Source organism: Lissotriton helveticus, chromosome 2_1, assembly GCF_964261635.1.
Source record: "Lissotriton helveticus chromosome 2_1, aLisHel1.1, whole genome shotgun sequence".
Lineage (NCBI taxonomy): Eukaryota > Metazoa > Chordata > Amphibia > Caudata > Salamandridae > Lissotriton > Lissotriton helveticus.
The window spans coordinates 294607538-294626072 of NC_136059.1; the positions used below are offsets into that span (position 1 = coordinate 294607538).

At 46.5% G+C, this 18535-nt stretch overlaps 2 protein-coding genes across 4 annotated transcripts in view; one reads left to right on the top strand and one right to left on the bottom strand.

Annotated features, from left to right (window-relative positions):
- WDR7 (WD repeat domain 7) overlaps positions 1-18535 on the top strand; it is a 1349682-nt gene that overhangs the window by 77167 nt on the left and 1253980 nt on the right. The window lies entirely within an intron of this gene.
- On the bottom strand, positions 746-14220 carry LOC144819085 (uncharacterized). Its single transcript, XM_078677096.1, has 4 exons — positions 14211-14220; positions 14020-14160; positions 12652-13828; positions 746-767 (listed from the first exon to the last, which is right to left on the bottom strand). The coding sequence occupies exons 1-4, from the start codon at positions 14218-14220 to the stop codon at positions 746-748; spliced, it is 1350 nt and encodes a 449-aa protein (XP_078533222.1).

Sequence of the window (18535 nt, forward strand, 5' to 3'; positions counted from 1 at the left end):
TCCTCCTAATACACCCGTCTATGAAACCATGGATGTTCACATGACGAGTCCTCAGGAAGTAGGTGTGCAACAGCCTGGTACAAGCGTGGAAGATGAGGGCTCACCAATGGATATTACCGACTCTCAAGATGTCAGAGTAGCCGACGCGGGGTTTGAAAATGTGGAGGTGAGTTAAAATGTTAGGAGCAACTATTTTGCATAAGGATGTATTTTATTTCTTCAACTACCAAACGTTAATCTTACTTTTGGCCCCTCTAGAGAGCACCAGCTCCTAACACACCCATCTATGAAACCCCGGATGTTCACATGACGAGTCCTCAGGAAGTAGTTGTGCAACAGCCTGGTACAAGCGTGGAAGATGAAGGGTCCCCAATGGATATTACCGACTCTCAAGATTTCAGAGGCGCTGCAGAGGATGGTGAAAATGTGGTGGTAAGTCAAAAAAAAAAAAAAATGTTAGGAGTAGACCCTTTACATGAACGTTTGTTGTCTTTCTAACGCTAACGGGTTGTCAATATTTATCTTTTGAACCTAGGATGAAACACCGAAAAGAACTGATGCCCAGGGGCAGACTGCAAAAGGTCGCAGCTTGAATCTGTCTTGTATATGCTGTGCAAACCAGACGGGGAGTTCCACAAATCTGGGGACACCTATGTCTAAGGAGTGTGAAGAGTGTTCTAAGAACGACGACTCTGAAAAACCAACGCCAGGGTTCACCAGAGTTGGGTTCACCACTGATGACATATCAAGTGTTAAAGGTTTCGCAGCTGTGGTTGTATACACATGCGTCAAAAGGGACTATTACAGCCTGTGTTTCGGCCATCGTATTAACGACCCTGAACAGGGGGCGCACGAGTGTCTATCCGGATCATACAGAGACCGTGTAATCCGGTACATATGTAGTATGCTAGACCCGTACAAGATGCATAAACTGCTAAGGGTGGTGCACGGCCTGAGCGCTGAAAATAGTTTTGTCCATCCGAACATGCTGAAGAGCATGATAGCGACAGTCAAGGAGATACGCTATGCCAACGACCCCTACGCAAAACTAAGAAGTATGCCAGGCACAGGTGTGTGTTGTGACAAAAAGATGGCACAGAGACTTATAGAAAGGCGCATGTGTAATCTGTATCTAAAAAACAGAAAAGTGGTATCCTTGGCACCACAAAGGCTGTTTTATAATAGATAAGGCCTGATGTATTGTGACCTTATAGCGTGCATTTAAAGTAATGTAGTAGAATGTTACACCCTCAAGATACCTTTATGTAAACCATACTTGCTATGTAATAATGTAAAATGTCTGTGATATGGTAATACTCATTCTTTTTTAATAAAATGTTCTTACACAAAACAAGCGTCTTTCATTTCCTGTACTGTAATGCCCGCTAACATGTCGGAGGGCCTGTTAAGAAAACTTTATTATGATACAAGAGGGGTTGGCAGCTTTGGAAGCGGCGCAGCTCTATATAGAAGGGCTGTGGCTGAAAAGGAGTCTGTAAGCAGAGAAGCTGTGAAGACATGGTTATCAGGAGAGGAGGCATATTCACTACATAAACCTGCCAGAAGACGTTTTAAGAGGCGACCCACAATCGTTAATGCGTGTATAGATTATCAGTGGCAAGCGGACATAATCAGCCTTCAAGATATAGCAAAACATAACGACGGTGTGTGTTATATATTAACAGTCATAGATGTGTTGTCCAAGTATGCGTATGCAGAGGCGATGCGTGATAAAAGTGGAGCTAGCGTCACAGACGCTTTTAAAGCCATCTTCGATAAGGGGCGTATTCCTCAAAAACTACAAACAGACGCAGGAAAAGAATTCTTAAACAAGTCATTTCAGAAATTATTAAAGCAGCATAATGTTCAACATTTTGTAACACACACGGAGGTAAAAGCAGCGGTTGTAGAAAGGTTTAACAGAACTTTAAAGTCTAAGATGTGGCGGTATTTTACGGCCAACAATACATACAGATACGTGGATGTTCTACAGGCTTTTATAGCTGTATATAATGCCAGTTATCATAGGACCATCAAAATGGCACCTGAAGAGGTAACAACTGATAATTCGTTAACTGCCTGGAGAAACGTGTATGGGTCTAACTTTGGTACAAAGGTGAAGAAGTCTGTTTTTAAAAATGGTGATCACGTCAGGATTTCAAAACTGAAAGGAGTCTTCACGAAGGGTTACCAACAGACCTTTAGTGATGAAATATTTATAGTGGAAAGTGTGGAGCTTAAGGAAGGGGTGTATATTTACAGGCTAAAGGACTACGATGGGGAAACGGTGTCAGGATCCTTTTACAAGGAAGAGTTACAAAAGGTGCCCGATGATCCAAACCGCGTGTATAGGGTTGAAAAGGTTCTGAAAAGGAAAGGTACCGGTGCTAAGAGCCAGGCATATGTCAAATGGCGCGGATGGCCTGAGAAATTTAACAGTTGGGTGTTGGCCAGCTCCCTGAAGGGTGTGTGAACTAAAAGCCGCTGCGACGATGGAGACTACACCCTTTTATATAACCTTACCATCCAAGGCTTCTAAGGACATGTTCCCCAACAATCAGATTTCTAATTACACCGTCAAATTGGCTAAGGCTGTGGACCTGAAGGGGGACTGGGAGGTCGCCCTAACAGAAATACAATACCCTAGAACATGGAATACATTTACAGCGGCTGAAACCAAGTTTTACATCAAGAGGGACCAGGACCCCATGGGCATACACACATCCTTCCCACCAGGCTACTACCCACACGTAACAAGCATTATCGAAGCCATCAACAAATCCATAGCCAGTATAGAACCACATCCGAATATTCATCTGGTGCTAGATAATGTGAGAAGGAAGGTGTTTCTTAAATCCATAAATCGAAACACCCTGTTTAACTGTTCAGGTAAATTAAGAAGGATTTTAGGGACAGTACAACATGTGAAAAGCCCCGTGGAACAAGATCACACGTGCCCCGATATTAATGGGGGGTTCTACACGCTCTATGTGTACAGCGATATTGTAGATTCTCAGAGGATAGGTGATAGTTACTCGCCGTTGTTAAGGTGGGTGCATGTACAGGGTGATAATAATACCATGGTCAACATACAATTTAACAAACCCGACTACGTCGCAGTTTCTAAAAACCATTTTGACACTATTTCAATTATGATCTACGATGATCAGTCTGAGCCGGTGGCCTTTAAATACGGGAAAGTTATTGTCAAGCTTCATTTAAGGCCTAGACACGACAGAGGGTATTAAGCAGCCATCATGGTGGTTATGAAAACCTACGGAGATCCGTCTATGTACAGAGACTATTACAGAAGTCAAGCCGGTTATGGAGGACCACCGTACTTTCAAGGTTCACCTGTTATGTACGGGGCTGGATTAGGGGGATTCTTTAGGAGTCTGTTTAGAAGAGCTATGCCTTTCCTGAGAAGAGGCTATGAAATTGCAAAGCCTCATGTTAAGGCTGCTGCCACGAACATTGCCCAGGAGGTGGTGGGGTCTGTTACATCGGCGGTTGCAGAGCGCATGAACAAGCAACCTCAAGAAGGAGCTGGTTTGATGTATAAGCCACGCGCTAGTGTCAAAAGGAAACGGCGTGTTTCCAGACGCAGGGGTCCCCCAGCCCCCTATAAAAAAAGGAGGACCTCTTCAAAACGTCCTCAGAAAAGAAGAGCTCCAAGACGGAAGAGAGCTGTGAAGAAGCGAACCGGCTCTAAAGTAAATATTTTTTAAAGACTTGTAAACACAGCCATGGCCTTCGTACATTGTGGATCTGGAGAGTGCGCCAAATCAGAGTTAGACTTGTTTAGTCTAAAACCTACGCAGACAAGCATCGAAAACAGCTTCTTCATGGAGGTGTCACCTTTAGCAGCATTGACACCTCTGGCACCTATAGAGTTTTATGTGTCAGGGGCCACGGATATGTATTTGGATCTCAACAACACTCTGCTGCATCTTATGTGTAAAATCGTAAAAGCGGATGGGTCCGACATTGCCGACGACGCTAAAGTGGCACCGATCGCTTACCCTCTAGCTACCATGTTTAATCAAGTGGACATCACCCTGGGCGACCGACTTATCACCCAGAACGATAACATGTACGCCTACAGAGCCTACATAGAAAGCATTCTAAATTACAGTAGCGAAGCCCTTGACACACAACTTTCAGCGGGTCTCTTTCACAGGGATACACACGGTCAGTTTGAAATCACAGCTCTGGATGGTGATAATAAGGGCTTTATAAAAAGAGCGGGGCATGCTGCAGCCAGCCGTACCTTTGACCTCCTGGGGCGCATACATTCGGACCTCTTCTTCCAAGATAAACTGCTCATCAACTGAATTGATCTTAAGATCAAGCTCAATCGCAACAAGGACTCATTCTGCCTCATCAACGGGGATGCTGAACAGTACAAGCTGAACATACTGTCTGCGAGTCTGTTTGTAAAGAGAGTGAAAGTGTCCCCGAGCGTCAGGTTAGCGCACGCCGAAGCTTTGCAAATATCCAACGCCAAGTACGCTGTGGAAAGAGTAGCTCTGAAGGTATTCAGCATCCCTGCAGGTACCCGCTTAACACAACAGCAGAATTTATTTCTGGGACAGCTACCAAAACTCATCATCATAGGGTTTGTGGACAATACAGCTTTTAGTGGCACCTATGGCTCAAACCCCTTCAATTTTAAACACTACAACATCAACTACGCAGCGCTGGTCCACGAGGGCAATGTGATTCCTGCAAAACCCTACACCCCCAGTTTTGAAGCAAGGCATTACATCAGGGAATATCAAGGACTGGTTTCGATAACAGGAAAGCATCAAAGGGACTGCGGTGTAGCCGTGTCAAGAGAAGGCTATGGCCGTGGATACACACTGTTCGCATTCGACCTGACACCGGACATGGAAGATGGCGATCACTACAACCTGGTCAAAAATGGGAATCTAAAAGCTGAAATACGATTCGCAGCTCCACTACAGACTAATGTGAACATGGTCGTATTCTCTGTATTCGACAGCATCATTCAGATCAACCACGCAAGGCAGATTTTGTTTGACTATCTTTAAAAACATTGGTGAAATGGATACGGTGCAGATACGTGACTTCTTAAGCAGACATAAATACGCCAGGAAATACTTTTTGGGTGTTTTCCCTAGCGATGGGTTACCAGGCGAAATAGGGGCAGAAAGGCCCTGCACCCTAGTCTTTAACACAGACCCGCATGACCAGGCTGGGACACATTGGGCGGCCATGTTTATAGATGTTGATAAGGTTATAGTGTTTGACAGTACCGCAGAGTTCCCTGAGCACAGACTCTATACAACTCCTATATTCAAGTTTGTGAAAAAAGCTGCAGCTGTGGTGGAGTATAACAAACTAAGGGTGCAGGATTCCATGGCCATCACATGCGGGGAACATTGTATTTATTTTATCAGTAAAATGTCACAGGGTCTTTCGTTTAGAAATTTCTTAAATCTATATCCGGGGGATCTTGTTAACAATGACCGTATAGTTGCGAAATATGTAAAAGAAAACACCTGGGTGTCGGTCAGACCTGTGAAAACAGAATATGTACCTTGTCAAAACTGTAAGGGTTTATAACAGTTGTATGTCTAAAGTTGAACGTTTAAAATAAAAGACATTATATTTTTTTTAAAAACATGCATTCAGACTCGTTATTTCAATATACATGCAACATGAAATGATTTTTTGAAAGACGACTGAGACGGCTTGTAAAGTTATAACAAGGTGTTTATTACAAATATTTAGTTGACAAAACTTTACTGCAGAAACCTAGGAATAAAAAATCACACACAATTAATCAAAAATCCATGCGATGGGTGGCTGGGTCAATGTCTTTTTTTTTTTTCGAGATGTCGTCGGCTGGGTAGGGGTAGACCAAGTAGGAGATAGTCTAGGGCCTTCAGAACCTGTAGGCGATGGCAGTAGGGGACTCTTCAAATTGTCTAGCAGGCGCCGGTGTTCATTATTACCAACAAGCGTGGAGGGTATATTGAGTTCAGCAGCGGCCCTCAGAAACTGCTCCCAGCCTCTCGGTGCATTTTGAGGCGTTAGGATTTTGGGGGGTGTCAGACCTTTGACTAGATCGTACATATGCGACCCTGCAACAGGTTGGCCCTTGTAGAGAAACTCGCCGCGTTCATTCCAAGAGGCTAGGTCTTTAGAAGCGGCTAGTTTACTCATCAGCATCTGCGCAGCCCCTCTGTACCTTTGACCTATATTTTTTAGGAGGTCTCCAGCAAAGGTATCTGAAGCTGTCGCCCCATCGGGAGGCGGTTGTAGGGGCTGAGGGTCGGGGGCCTGAGCAGCTGGTTGTTCAGAGTCTGGGGTATATAGAGTCAACTTGTTCTTCTCAGTATTCCACTGGGTGTAGTAATTTAAGAATTTTTTTAGAGTGCTGTTGTAAAGGTTAGCCTTGTCGTAGGGGTTTAGATCAGTCCTGCTCAAAATGTCCTTAATTTCAGTATCCAGGCGTAGAGTCTCATTTCTACGAATATCCCAGGCATTGTCCGTGGTGGACCCCAGCTGCTCCATTTGCTGCCTAGGAACCAGATACATTTTTGTGGCATGATCCATCACTGACCCGAGAGGAGGCTTGTAATTACAGGTATAGCTATGCCCAGCAAGTTACCTATAAAACCTCCAGACTGTTTCACCAGTTTCTTCTTTGTTATGAGTGAGCCCCTTTTATTACTGAGCTTCTTGATGAGCCCCTTCTTCTTCTTCAGAACCTGTAACTGACGCTTTGATATAGGGACGTTGCCTTTTAGGGTGTTTAGGGCTATTTCTGAAATGGCGGCCACTAAATCGTCAGAAGCGGTGCCCAGGATGGCCTTTCGGTGTTGGGGGCTGGCTGTAACAAGCATTTTCAGGAGAGCTAAATTGCGGCGTAGGTGTGTAGACATGGTCACCACCACCACTGAGCGTTATAAGGGCTGGCCTGTAAATGGTTCTAAAAGACTTCACCGCTGCTTTTTATAGGGCCTGGTCTTGGGCTTTGGTGTGTAAACTACAGGTAGCTCTGGGGGAAAAATATCAGCCCTTAGTCTATAGTCTTCTAGAGTTTCGTTTTTTAAGTCTACCAACAGGTACCCGTGGGGTTTTGATGTAGCGTCGTTAAAGGCCTCCATGAAGAAGTGTGTGTTTCCGGGGTACATCTGTTTAGCTATGACAGCTATTTGTTGTTTGTCCCGAGGGTTTTTAAATAAAACAAGGTATGAAGCGTTGAGAGCTATAGACCTACTGTTCTTGCCTTTGTAAAACAAGTTCTGCACAATGTAGCAGATGCTTAGATTGCGATGATGTGAATATTGAGTAAAAGCTCTCTCTAACTCTGGATGATCACCACCTTCACGCATCAGATCATCAACAATTATCATATTTACAAGGGTTGGTGGTAGTAGTTCATCATCGTTGAGGTTATTCGGTATACCCTCTATAAATTTGATATGTGGGAACCGACTGCCCAAGTCTGTATAAAGAGGCTGCCAGCATGAATAAAGCCACACAATGTTGTTAGGGGTTTGTGATAAAGCAGAGTTGGCATTTTCTAAGAGCTTTTTTATAAAGTAGCTTTTACCACAGTTTGAGGGTCCTGCTAGCACGCAGGAGAATGGATGCTGTAACCTGGTGTCCATGCTGTGGCGGCTGTCTCTCTAATGGGCCTAATAACCATAAGGCAGTGTTTTATAGTCGGTGGTCAGGACCCTTTTATCAAAAACAACTCGCAATGTTTTATGTAGAGGCTCGGTTGTGATTTCCCACTTCTTTTTGGATCTGACTATGCAGGGTTGGTTCACGACTATGGTTTTAGCATTCTCAGAATCGTCTGCTGTAACGTATTCGTGCACCAGATTCTTCAAGCTATCAAAATTGATTTTTAGGGTGTTGCTGACATTTAATGTTATCCCTTTGACCTTCATACACACCTTGTTCTTGTTGGTACGGTAGCTGTATGTTTTAGGCCCTGAGGAAGTATATTCTTTTATATACTCGTCCTTATCTAGCTCACTGGTTAGGTTACCCAGATAATCTCCTAGAGGAGGGTCTTCATCCCCCGGCTTGCTCAGAAAAATCACAGAATCTGTATCGTGATACAAGCAGCGATCCTGGAGCTTATCCATAACCCCGTAAAGCTCTAGACGAGCGTGGGCTGTCGTGAAGCAGGCTATGAAAATGTTTATGTTGTTACTCGATGTGGGGTACTCTTGGGCATATTTCCAACACAAAGCCGCGGTATCGTCATCGATAAACTCGCAGCTGGACACCTCGTAGCATGGGGCAAACAGGTACTTGAACAGTTCATCAGGATCTGATATTAAGGTAGTATTTGAAAGGTTTGTGCGCTGTGCAAATTTTCCCCATAAGGAGTTGAGACAGAGTTTGGCTAACTGTCGGCGTGCAGGATTGACCTCTATCAGATGGGATCGTAAACGGATACCCTCGTGAGCATAGTAGTCATCGATGTATTTCTGTTTTGCATCCTGACTAGTACACCATTCAGGATACCCTGAGGCCTCCTGCTTGTCTCTGAGAAACAAATTAATGTAGGGGGCAAAGAGTTGTGTTGTAGTGCTCTTAAAATGCCACACTTCGTGTACTCTACCTAGCCTGTACCCCTTCTCTAAGGCAGCTTGTACCTCGATGCTACACCAGGTCCCTGTGAGCATCCTTTGTTCCTCGGTGTGTGTGCAGCCGTCAACCTCTTTAAGCATCGCACAGGTTCGGCAGAGGGGGAACATTAGCTTGCCATCGACTCTGCATGGTAACACCGGGAAGTAAAGCTGCTTAGGAGGATATATTTCACATTTGATAAGCCCAAAGTATTCGTCTAGGGGCTTAAAATCTCTATAGATGATGGTGGGATGACCCACCGGGTACAACTTCATCTTGTTCACAAAAGGGTACAGACTGGTGAAATCATAGTAGTGTATTTTCTCACCCTCACCAACGGCCTTGTACAGTTGTATGGCATTTGTACGCCCCCCAAATAAGGCATCTCGGGGCTCCAAAGGTGTGGGTAAATCATGAGTCTTAAGAAAAGAGCAGAGGTCTGTGTCGGTTTTTAACATGTCTAACCACTCGTGCTCCCAAAGAACTCTCATAGCAAAGCCACTGTTTTCAACATACTGGGCCTTTGTCAGAGTACGTCTGTATAAGTGTTCAAATTTGGCACCCAGCATTTTGTTATATTCGTGGGGCTTGTAACACTTGGGGCAGCCGTGGTAAAAACAGCCGTTGAATTCAAAGGCTGTCGGCACACCCTTAATTACAGAGTACCCGTCCAGGTAATAGGGGCCCAGGCGGAATTCACCAGCCTGTAATGCATGTTGAATCTGGATGTCTTCCTTCTCAGAGACGTACATGAGCCACTGGATAGAGGGGGTTGAATAACGTTTCTGTTTACCGTTATAGAGGTCTGGCGGTACTAGAGCGATAGTTTCTGGCCTCAAAAACATGTGTTTGTAGATGGACATACACATGGATGCCAGAGTGACGTTTTGAAATGGGTCTATGTATTCGACCGCATGCTGTATTTCAGGGGTTTTGGATGTCGAGGCCTTGACTTTCTTAGTCAATGTCTTAGGTTTCAAGGCCTTGACTTCTTTAGTCATAGACACCACAACATCTCTGAAGAGGTTACAAGCTTGCCGGAGGATCATTACATCAGCCTGACAATAAGCTTTCAACTCTGTTTGAAAGTGAAACTCCTTTTCACGGTTTTCAGAGTACCACTCTAGAAAGCTCACTTTCTCATCAGGCATCATGTATTCAACCCCGTAGCTGTCAGGAGGCGGCATGGGTCCCACATAATTCTGGTTAGCCCAGGTGTTGAAAAAGTGTGGAAAATACCCTTTACACCCTGGGAACCCAAAGGCCTTTGGCAGCTTGCTCAATTTCATGGGTAGGAAATTCAGGGTGTCTATGAAGCGTATTTTTAAAGGACATACCGTCATCAGCATCAGTTTAGACCCCTGGGTTATGAGTTCCACCTGTATCTTTTCACGAATCATGTCTCGTAGAATAAAGAAGGAGTCATAGGCTTTCGAGTTGTGGGCTAGCATGGTATATCCTTGGAATTTGGCTTGAATGAAAGTGCTCAGGAAATCACCAACGCACGTTCGTCCCTCAAACTCCCAACTGTCGTCGGAAGTTAGATGGTGCGCGTAAATGTAGTTAGGCTGGTGTACCCCCGTCTCTTGTGTGCACTCTATATCAAACACTATATAGTCTTCGGTCTTGGTCTGAGATGGACCTTTAACCATATAACACTGATGGTTGGTACCGGCTTTGTAAGATACATGGCAACGGGGACATATCATACCTTTGCACTTGTGATTCACTGCCACATACCGCCCACACTCGCTACAGTCCTTTTTAGGGACGCAGCTGTAAGATTGCTCGTGTATGCTCAAACAGTTTTGCGAGCGACAAAACAACCTACAGATGCCGCACCTCACCTTTAGGGTAGCGTCTTCTATGCAGCCGTCCCTCTGACACATCTTACAACACATTTCACACTGGTGGTATGTTTTATTGTTGTATATATGATCGCAGTGGGCGCACACATATTTGGCCCCCAGAAAACCTTTAAGGTTCAAGATACCGTAAAAATGATTTTCCATGTGGAGGACATATACGGTCTTGTTTCTCACAGGTTCCCCGGTTGTAAAGTACTTCCAGGAACCGCTGTGATAGAGAACTTTCACCGTCACGGCGAAATAGTTCTCAAAAAGACCTATATCACCAAAGCCGACCATTCGGTCAGGAGGTATTTCAAGAACCTCATGGGCTTCAGCAGCTCTAGACATGATGACAGCGTCAGGGGTCTTGCGAGTCATCAACAGACCCACGATGCTGGCCGCCAGACATGTATTGGCAGTGGCGTTGCTAAAGTTGAGCAGCCACCTCTGTTTCTTGCCAATTATTTTACTGTATAGTACGCTCTTTAAGGGTCTGGAAACACCCCCCTCACGCCCCCGTACAATGAGGGCTATGACTCTAAACGTGCCATAGGCGACTAGTTCAGCCTTACTCTGTAAAAGCCTTGAGAGGTTTTCTAAAAATTGCACAGCATCAAAAACATCTCGGGTCTTCCGCCTGGTGAACAACGGTGTGTCAAAACCCTGCCCCTGGAAGCGGAGTTGGAAAAAGTCATTAGGCCCCACATCGTGTAACAACCTTTCTATGAGCTCCTGCACAGCCTGATGTATAGCCAGAACACCGTGAGTGGTTGATGTTATTTGATGTAGGTTAACAAATCTAAACTCCTCATAGTGTTCTACGGCCCTAAACCTCTCTACATTGCGAGTGTAACTCCTAACACTCTCTAAAAACAAGTGCTCTGGGCCCTCATCAGTAGGAGTGTGATTTGTGGAGGTGTTCTCTGATGTGTCACTTTGGGAGGTTAGGGTGGTCCCTGTCTCAGAGGTCCTTGTAAACCTGCGGGTAGCGCATATTCTAGCCTTCTTGAGCTTATTTATTAAAAGCCGGCGTTGCTTTGTACTATTAAGCCACTTTTGTTTTTTTTTACGGGCCCAGGCTTTTCTAGATACCAAGCCCCAGCCTATCTGAACAGGTAGGTCGCTGTCGTTGGATGTCTTGTTCATGGAGGCCCCCGCTACAGTTCCACCCCTGGGTCCTTCTGAATGTTGCGTTGTTTGGAGTTTTGCCATCCCCCCTACCCCCTTTAAATGGCCGACCCTAGGTATGTTAGACCCTGCCCCTATGTATTGTCGGTGGTGAAGTGCTGGCTTATATGCTTCAGGCGTTGATCTTGAAGCTGTGGTACCGTGGTTGAAAGGGTCTAGGGAAACAGGGGTGTCTTGTTTGAAGGGTTCTATGGAAACATTGGGGTCTTGTTTGAAGGTTTGTGGGGTACCAACTGGGCGTTGCTTGAGCAGTTTTAAAAAGCGTCCAGACTTTGTCACTAACCTCTGGACCGTACGGCTATATTTTGAGGGTCTCTTATGAGCACCAGTGGTTGTGGGGGTCTTTAGGGGTTGGTGCTTACATAGTCATGAATGTGTACCTTGTATGTCGGCCACAGCCGCCTGACACATCTGTATGATGTCTTTTTTACAAACCCCAACCCTGGCCACGACCAGATGTTGGGCCTCCCTCTTGTTGATGAGATTGGAATACCCCATATCCATTCTTATGAGTGCACGGTTCGCCTGCCGTTTTAATTTTCGAACCGCCATCTGTATCTCTCTTACGTGTGTCTTCAATACATCTTCTGTGTTTACAGACCCATCTTGTTCCTGCTTAGGGGGGCACACCTTGCGAGGTCTTATAAATGGAGGCAACCCCCCAGTCCCATCTATACTGCAACCCTCAAAGGCGGGGTTGGACACGGGTCTGTACACGGGCATGTCCCATGGGATGGACACGGACCTGTACACGCGGCTGGCAGAGGTGCTGGCCTCGGGTTTGGACACGGTACTGTACACAGGATTGGCAGAGGTGCTGGCCACGGGACTGGACACGGTACTGTACGCGGGATTGGCAGCTGGGCTGGCCTCGGGTTTGGACACGGTACTGTACACAGGGTTGGCAGAGGTGCTGGCCACGGGACTGGACACGGGACTGTACACAGGGTTGGCAGAGGTGCTGGCCATGGGACTGGACACGGGACTGTACACGGGATTGGCAGCTGTGCTGGCCACGTGACTGGCCACAGGACTGTACACGGGATTGGCAGCTGGGCTGGACACAGGACTATACACGGGGTTGGCAGAGGGGCTGGACACGGGGGTGTACATGTGGATGGCCGTGGGGCTGGTAGGGTCGTATGCTCCTGGAGGGGTACTCGGGGACAAAGGGTATGAGGATTGTGAGGAGGTGTCGTTGTAATCCTGGGGCCTAGTTGAAATGTCGGTGGTAGGGTGTGGTGCCTGGTTACCTGTGTTCTGTAAACCCTCTGTGCTCAAAGACCCTTGGTACACCGCTTCTGGGGTTCTACCTATGTTGTCTACCAACCCCCTCAACGCCTCAAGAGAGTTGCTAATCGTGGTAGAAGGACCTTCTAGGGGTTGCGCAGTATCACCTGTTGAGACCCTAGGCTGTGCCTGAACACTTACAACCGGTTTTGGGGGCTGTTCAGGGGCGTGCACCTCTACATGTACAGTTATTCTATTTGGCACTGTCTGGGGTTTCAGGACGCTTGGTGGATCCGGCGTTGCCTTAGGGTTGCTGAGGGTCTCTGCTAACTGTAGCTTAGGGACCCCCGGTTTCAGCTTCAGATGTTTCCTTGAGAGGCGCGATGTTTTAGGGGGTTGTGGTGGCGACGCCTCTTCTACACCCACAGGTGCAACTAACACCTCCTTGGGGCTCAAGGTTGTATAGGTCTCATTCAAGGGCTTAGCATCCTTTTTTATAGATAAATCTAAGGGGCTAGCTTGGGGCTCAGGGGTGCTAGGGCTTTTCTTCTCAGGACTTAAGAGCTTTGCCTGACCCTCTTGGAGCACCTCCGGTGTCTTCTTCTTCATGTTTAACTGTTCTGTTTGGGGATCTGTGAATACCTTACAGGCCTTCACACGTTTTAAAGGGTTGGGGAGGTTCTCTGAGTCCCTATGTTTCTTCTTAAGGGAGGCCTGGTTTGTAGGCAGGCCGCCAGTGTTGACCCCACCCCTGTGCAGAATAGATTGTTGTAGCTGGTTGTTCAGCGTGTTGCTTGGTGTGTAGTAGGTAGAGAGTTTTTCCTGGCGTACACGCCTACTCACGCCTTTCGCGCCGCTTCCGTTGTTCTGGACGGATGTTGTTATGTCCATTAAGGGCGCCACCGACCTCTCTTCAGCCGCATGTTTCTGAGCCGCTTCTAAAATATAAACAGAAAATATATATATATTAGAGAAAGCATAAAAAAAAACAACACATACAAGCACCAGCGGGCTATGTCCTACACAGCCACCTTTTTTGATATAGGCTTTGCTACAACCAGCTGTAGCCTTCTGCTTGAGAGTCTGTAACACCTCTAGTACTTCTCACACCCTTTTGTAAAAAACACACCTGAAAGAGGTCTTTTTGCAGCTCCTTTCTTTGACAGTGGTCCCACTTTAGAAGTTGAAGCTTTCCTCTTCAAAGGGATTTCTTTTGAACCATGCGCCGCCTCTTGGACCTTGACGACGTCCTGGCATGACGTAGGGACACCTGTAAAGAAAAAATAATACCCAACATTAGACATCTTTTCTGATGATTACCTCTATACATCCTCAGGGTCAGGACTCTGGCCTACCCCACCAACTACCCAGCGTCTTAGACAGTTTAAATAACAGCTGTCTTTTTATTTATCTGTAGGAACTGAAGTGTTTTGCACAGTGTTCAGAGCGTCTTGAGCCTCGATGTACTCCATAAAATCGTCAAAAGCTTGTTGTAGGTCAGGGTCATAAGCTGTAAAAGCATACACACATGAGAGCCCATTAGAAAAAAGAGAACTTCTGAGAGACTGGTGTACAAAACTACGTAGAACTACATAACTTTAAATATATATATATACCTGGCTGCGGGGCTGACAAGTGCCCAGCGTTGCTATTTATTACAGCTGGGGCCAGCGCAGGGGGCACATTGGTGACGGTTGCATTTGCAGGGTCTTGCACCTGTATTAAACATTAAAAAAAAAAAAGCAGCGGTTTTAGTAAACGCCTTTCTTAAACAAAAGTATCACAACTTCAAACAATTCCTGTATACATTTAAAACCTGATAAGCGGGGTGCACCAACACACATTTTTAAAAAAGCGTTGCATGTGCTGCGCTAAAACATATGTTAAAAAACAACCTGCGCCATATCCTTTGCTTATGGGGTAAACCACTTTAGGTACACATGGCCCTTCTGACATTTAACCACTACCCTATATACCGGTTACTCTTTTGTAACATGTACATGCCACTTTTCTCTTGTAACACATTGTTTAATAACTCTCACATTTTGAGTGCTTTAAATAGTTGCGCCATTGCCACAATTGCCTACATAAAGCTTATTCTTGTGCTTGAGTGTCTGCCTTATATTACAGTATTATAGCTCTAACTGTACTTTGTTTTCTCTTGTAAAACACAGTTTGCTACCTCTTGTATTGCCTCCCATTGTCTACCATGTATTGCAGTATTTTACCTCTACCTGTAACCTGCACACATTGCACTTTTTTCCTCATGTAACTTAACGTATGCTGTTGTACTTTGCTCACCATTGAGATTTTTGCCCATGTAACTTATCGCCTGCTCTTGTAATTTGCGCTAACAACCAGTATTTTTTCAGTTTGTATCTTTTATGTAACACCTGTAATTCTTAGACCTTATGTTTTGCATAAGGCTCTTGTGTAAAGCGCTTTGACACATTCCAGCGCTAACTCTCAGTCTCACATATATTGCAGTATTATACCTCTATATTTATTTTGTACGCTTTTTGTAACCTGCACACGTCACTTTTTCCTCCTGCAATGCATCGTTTGCTACCTCTTGTATTTTGTTGACTCACGATTGTCACTTTTGTAATGCACCGTTTACTACCTCTTATACTTTGTTGGCGCACAATTGTAATTTTGCTTCATTATTGTAACGTATGCTTTTGTAATCTGTTCTTTTGTAATGTTCTCATGTATCAGTTCTGTTCCTATTGTGAAGCGCCCGGACACCTTCGTGTTCGCGCTATCTCTCAATAAATTTAAAAAAAAAAAAAAAAACACACACCGGGCCTGCAGGGGCTTGGCCAGCCCCTTCAGTGATGTCACCAACTCATCACTGGTGGGGGCGGCCCTAACCCTGCTGCAACCCCGGAGAAGCTCAAGTCGCCATGCTGCCTGCTGCTGGATCCACGTGGAGCCGTGGGGAATTGCCCCCAGGACCCTCATAGCTCCCAAGGACACCGGAGTCCTGCACCAGAGCCCCAGGGCAGCGCCCGAGGCAAGCGGGCTCGTGGGGGATTATTTTTTAAAAAGAACGGCCGCGGAGGCCCAGAGACACCGCGACCCCCACCCCCCGAGCAGCGCCCGAGGCAAGCGGGCTCTGGGGGCATTTTATTTACACAATGAACGGCCGCGGAGGCCCAGAGACACCGCGACCCCCACCCCCACCCCCCGAGCAGCGCCCGAGGCAAGCGGGCTCGGGGGCATTTTATTTACACAAGGAACGGCCGCGGAGGCCCAGAGACACCGCGACCCCCACCCCCCGAGCAGCGCCCGAGGCAAGCGGGCTCTGGGGGCATTTTATTTACACAATGAACGGCCGCGGAGGCCCAGAGACACCGCGACCCCCACCCCCACCCCCCCGAGCAGCGCCCGAGGCAAGCGGGCTCGGGGGGCATTTTATTTACACAAGGAACGGCCGCGGAGGCCCAGAGACACCGCGACCCCCACCCCCCGAGCAGCGCCCGAGGCAAGCGGGCTCGGGGGCATTTTATTTATTATTTTAACAATGAACGGCCTCGGAGGCCCAGAGACACCGAGACCCCCACCCCCCGAGCAGCGCCCGAGGCAAGCGGGCTCTGGGGGCATATTTTTTTAAAAAAATAAGCGGCACTTGTGGCTCCCAGCCCCACAGGGACACCAGGAGACCGACGCTCGAGTCCCCGAGCAGCCCCATGGAGAAGCGGGCTCGGGGGCAATTAAAAACCGACACAACTCGGCATTCGGGGACCCCACGGAGCCACAGGGCCCCCGGAGCCACAGGACACCCAGAGCCCCCGAGCAGCGCCATGGTGAAGCGGGCTCGGGGCATTGTTTAAAAATAACGCTGCACTAGGGACCCAGAGACCCCCAGGACACCCCAAGGGACTATGGCGCCCCACCAGGAGCCCCCCTGGACAACTGGCCCCAGGGTTTATTTATTTTTTAAATACAAGGCCCTCAGGACCCCCCAAGGAGCAGCAAGGACCCCGGAGCCCTCCATGGACCCCTCCAACTCTCTACAGCGGTTTGGTGAGTGCAACCAGGCATTATTAATTTTTTTATTATATGCCATGTATATTATTTAAAGCCCCTATGGTACCGTTACAGTGTGGTTAAATGTTTCTATGAGCTGTAAAATACCCTGTTCCACTCTGCATGTACCCTCCTAAGGCCTACAACATTATGCCCCTTAAATACATAGCCTGCAAACTCTACCCTACGTCACCACCCCATTAACACTAAATACCTACACACATAGCTTTTTAAACTCAACAAAACCTTTATTCATTTTAAACACCTTTACATTACAATTCAGGTCTTTTTAAACTCCATCCTTCAACAAAACCTTTATTCACATTAAACACAGCACATCGCCTTAAAGATTAACAGTTTACAATCCACACTACATAGTACTATTTTTTAAAAGTGCAACTTTTTTCCAAACTACATGTACACCCTAATACACCATTGCGCCATCCATTATTTACCTTCTCTACATGTTGACAGGCGGTGTCAATCTGGGAAAAGTTGCTCCGGTCCATTCTTGCCTTAAGTTCCTTGGGTTGGCTCCAAAACAATCCAGGCCAGTCACTCCCCAAGGTTTTGAAGGGCTTGATGGTGTAGAAATCCACAAAGGTTTTCTGACTGGGTTGTAGATGCAGGAGTCCTCCAGGTACAGCAGAACAATCCACGCCAGTCGCTCCTCAAAGGGGGTTTTTTGAATGGGTGTTTGGCAGTGTTCCATGAGGGGCCTTTTTATACCTGTCCTAGCATGCTAATTAGAAGCCCCCCACACCCCTTTATGACTTGAGGGGTGTTTAGAACAATGTCATGGTGGCCTTTGGATGGGAACCTTTTTTTTCTATCCTTGTACAGTATAAACAGTACAACATTGTTTACTTTGACACCTGTTACTCAAACTCAAGGCCTATCCTGGGAAGAGTGGGGTTAGACAATGGGGGCCGGTGTAAAACTCTTCACCCCTACGTGACCCCTTCTCCTGGGAATTAGGGAGCCCGGGAACAGAATCTACCTTGGGACTCATATGTCAAATTTCCTGCCAGCCACGTCAAGTTGGAACTAACCTGCCAAAATTTGGGACCAGAGGCTTTGTGATGTGTTTATTACATCCTAACAGCTGACACCCTGTTTCAGGGTCTCATTGGAAGCTTTGATCTACAGGCCCCCTGTCTTTTATCTTATCTCAAAGCTCAGGGGTGGCTGTGTGGGTTTTAGAGAGAATTACCACAGGTAGGTTTGTGAGGACCCTTTACAGCTTTGACACCTACATGACACATTCTTCTTCCCAGGCCCTGGGCTGGGGAACTCAGGACTGCCCCAGCAGCTGTTCAAACATCAGCTGGCTGCAAACCCCCAGTTTTAAAAATGCACAGACATTTCCAGCCTACAACCATGCAGTTTTTTTCTATGCACTTTTAAACACATACACAATTACCACATGTTTTTGCTGCCCTAGCTGTTAAATTTAAGGCCATAAGTTTAAGGCCAGGACTGTTTAAGGCCAGATCAAACCCTGGTCTTAAACAGTCCTGGTCTTAAACTGTCAAAATTGAGACCAGGAGTTTAAGACTGTGAGGACCCTTTACAGCTTTGACACCTACATGACACATTCTTCTTCCCAGGCC

Bases quoted from the DNA above. Each gene is read 5' to 3' on its own strand.
- LOC144819085 (XM_078677096.1), bottom strand. The intron at 13,829-14,019 runs GTGTGTTTTTTA...TTTATATTTTAG, and splicing joins TGCAAAAAGACCTCTTTCAG to AAGCGGCTCAGAAACATGCG. The intron at 768-12,651 runs GTACAGTCCCGT...ATACAACCACAG, and splicing joins AGCACAGCTGCCAATCCCGT to CTGCGAAACCTTTAACACTT.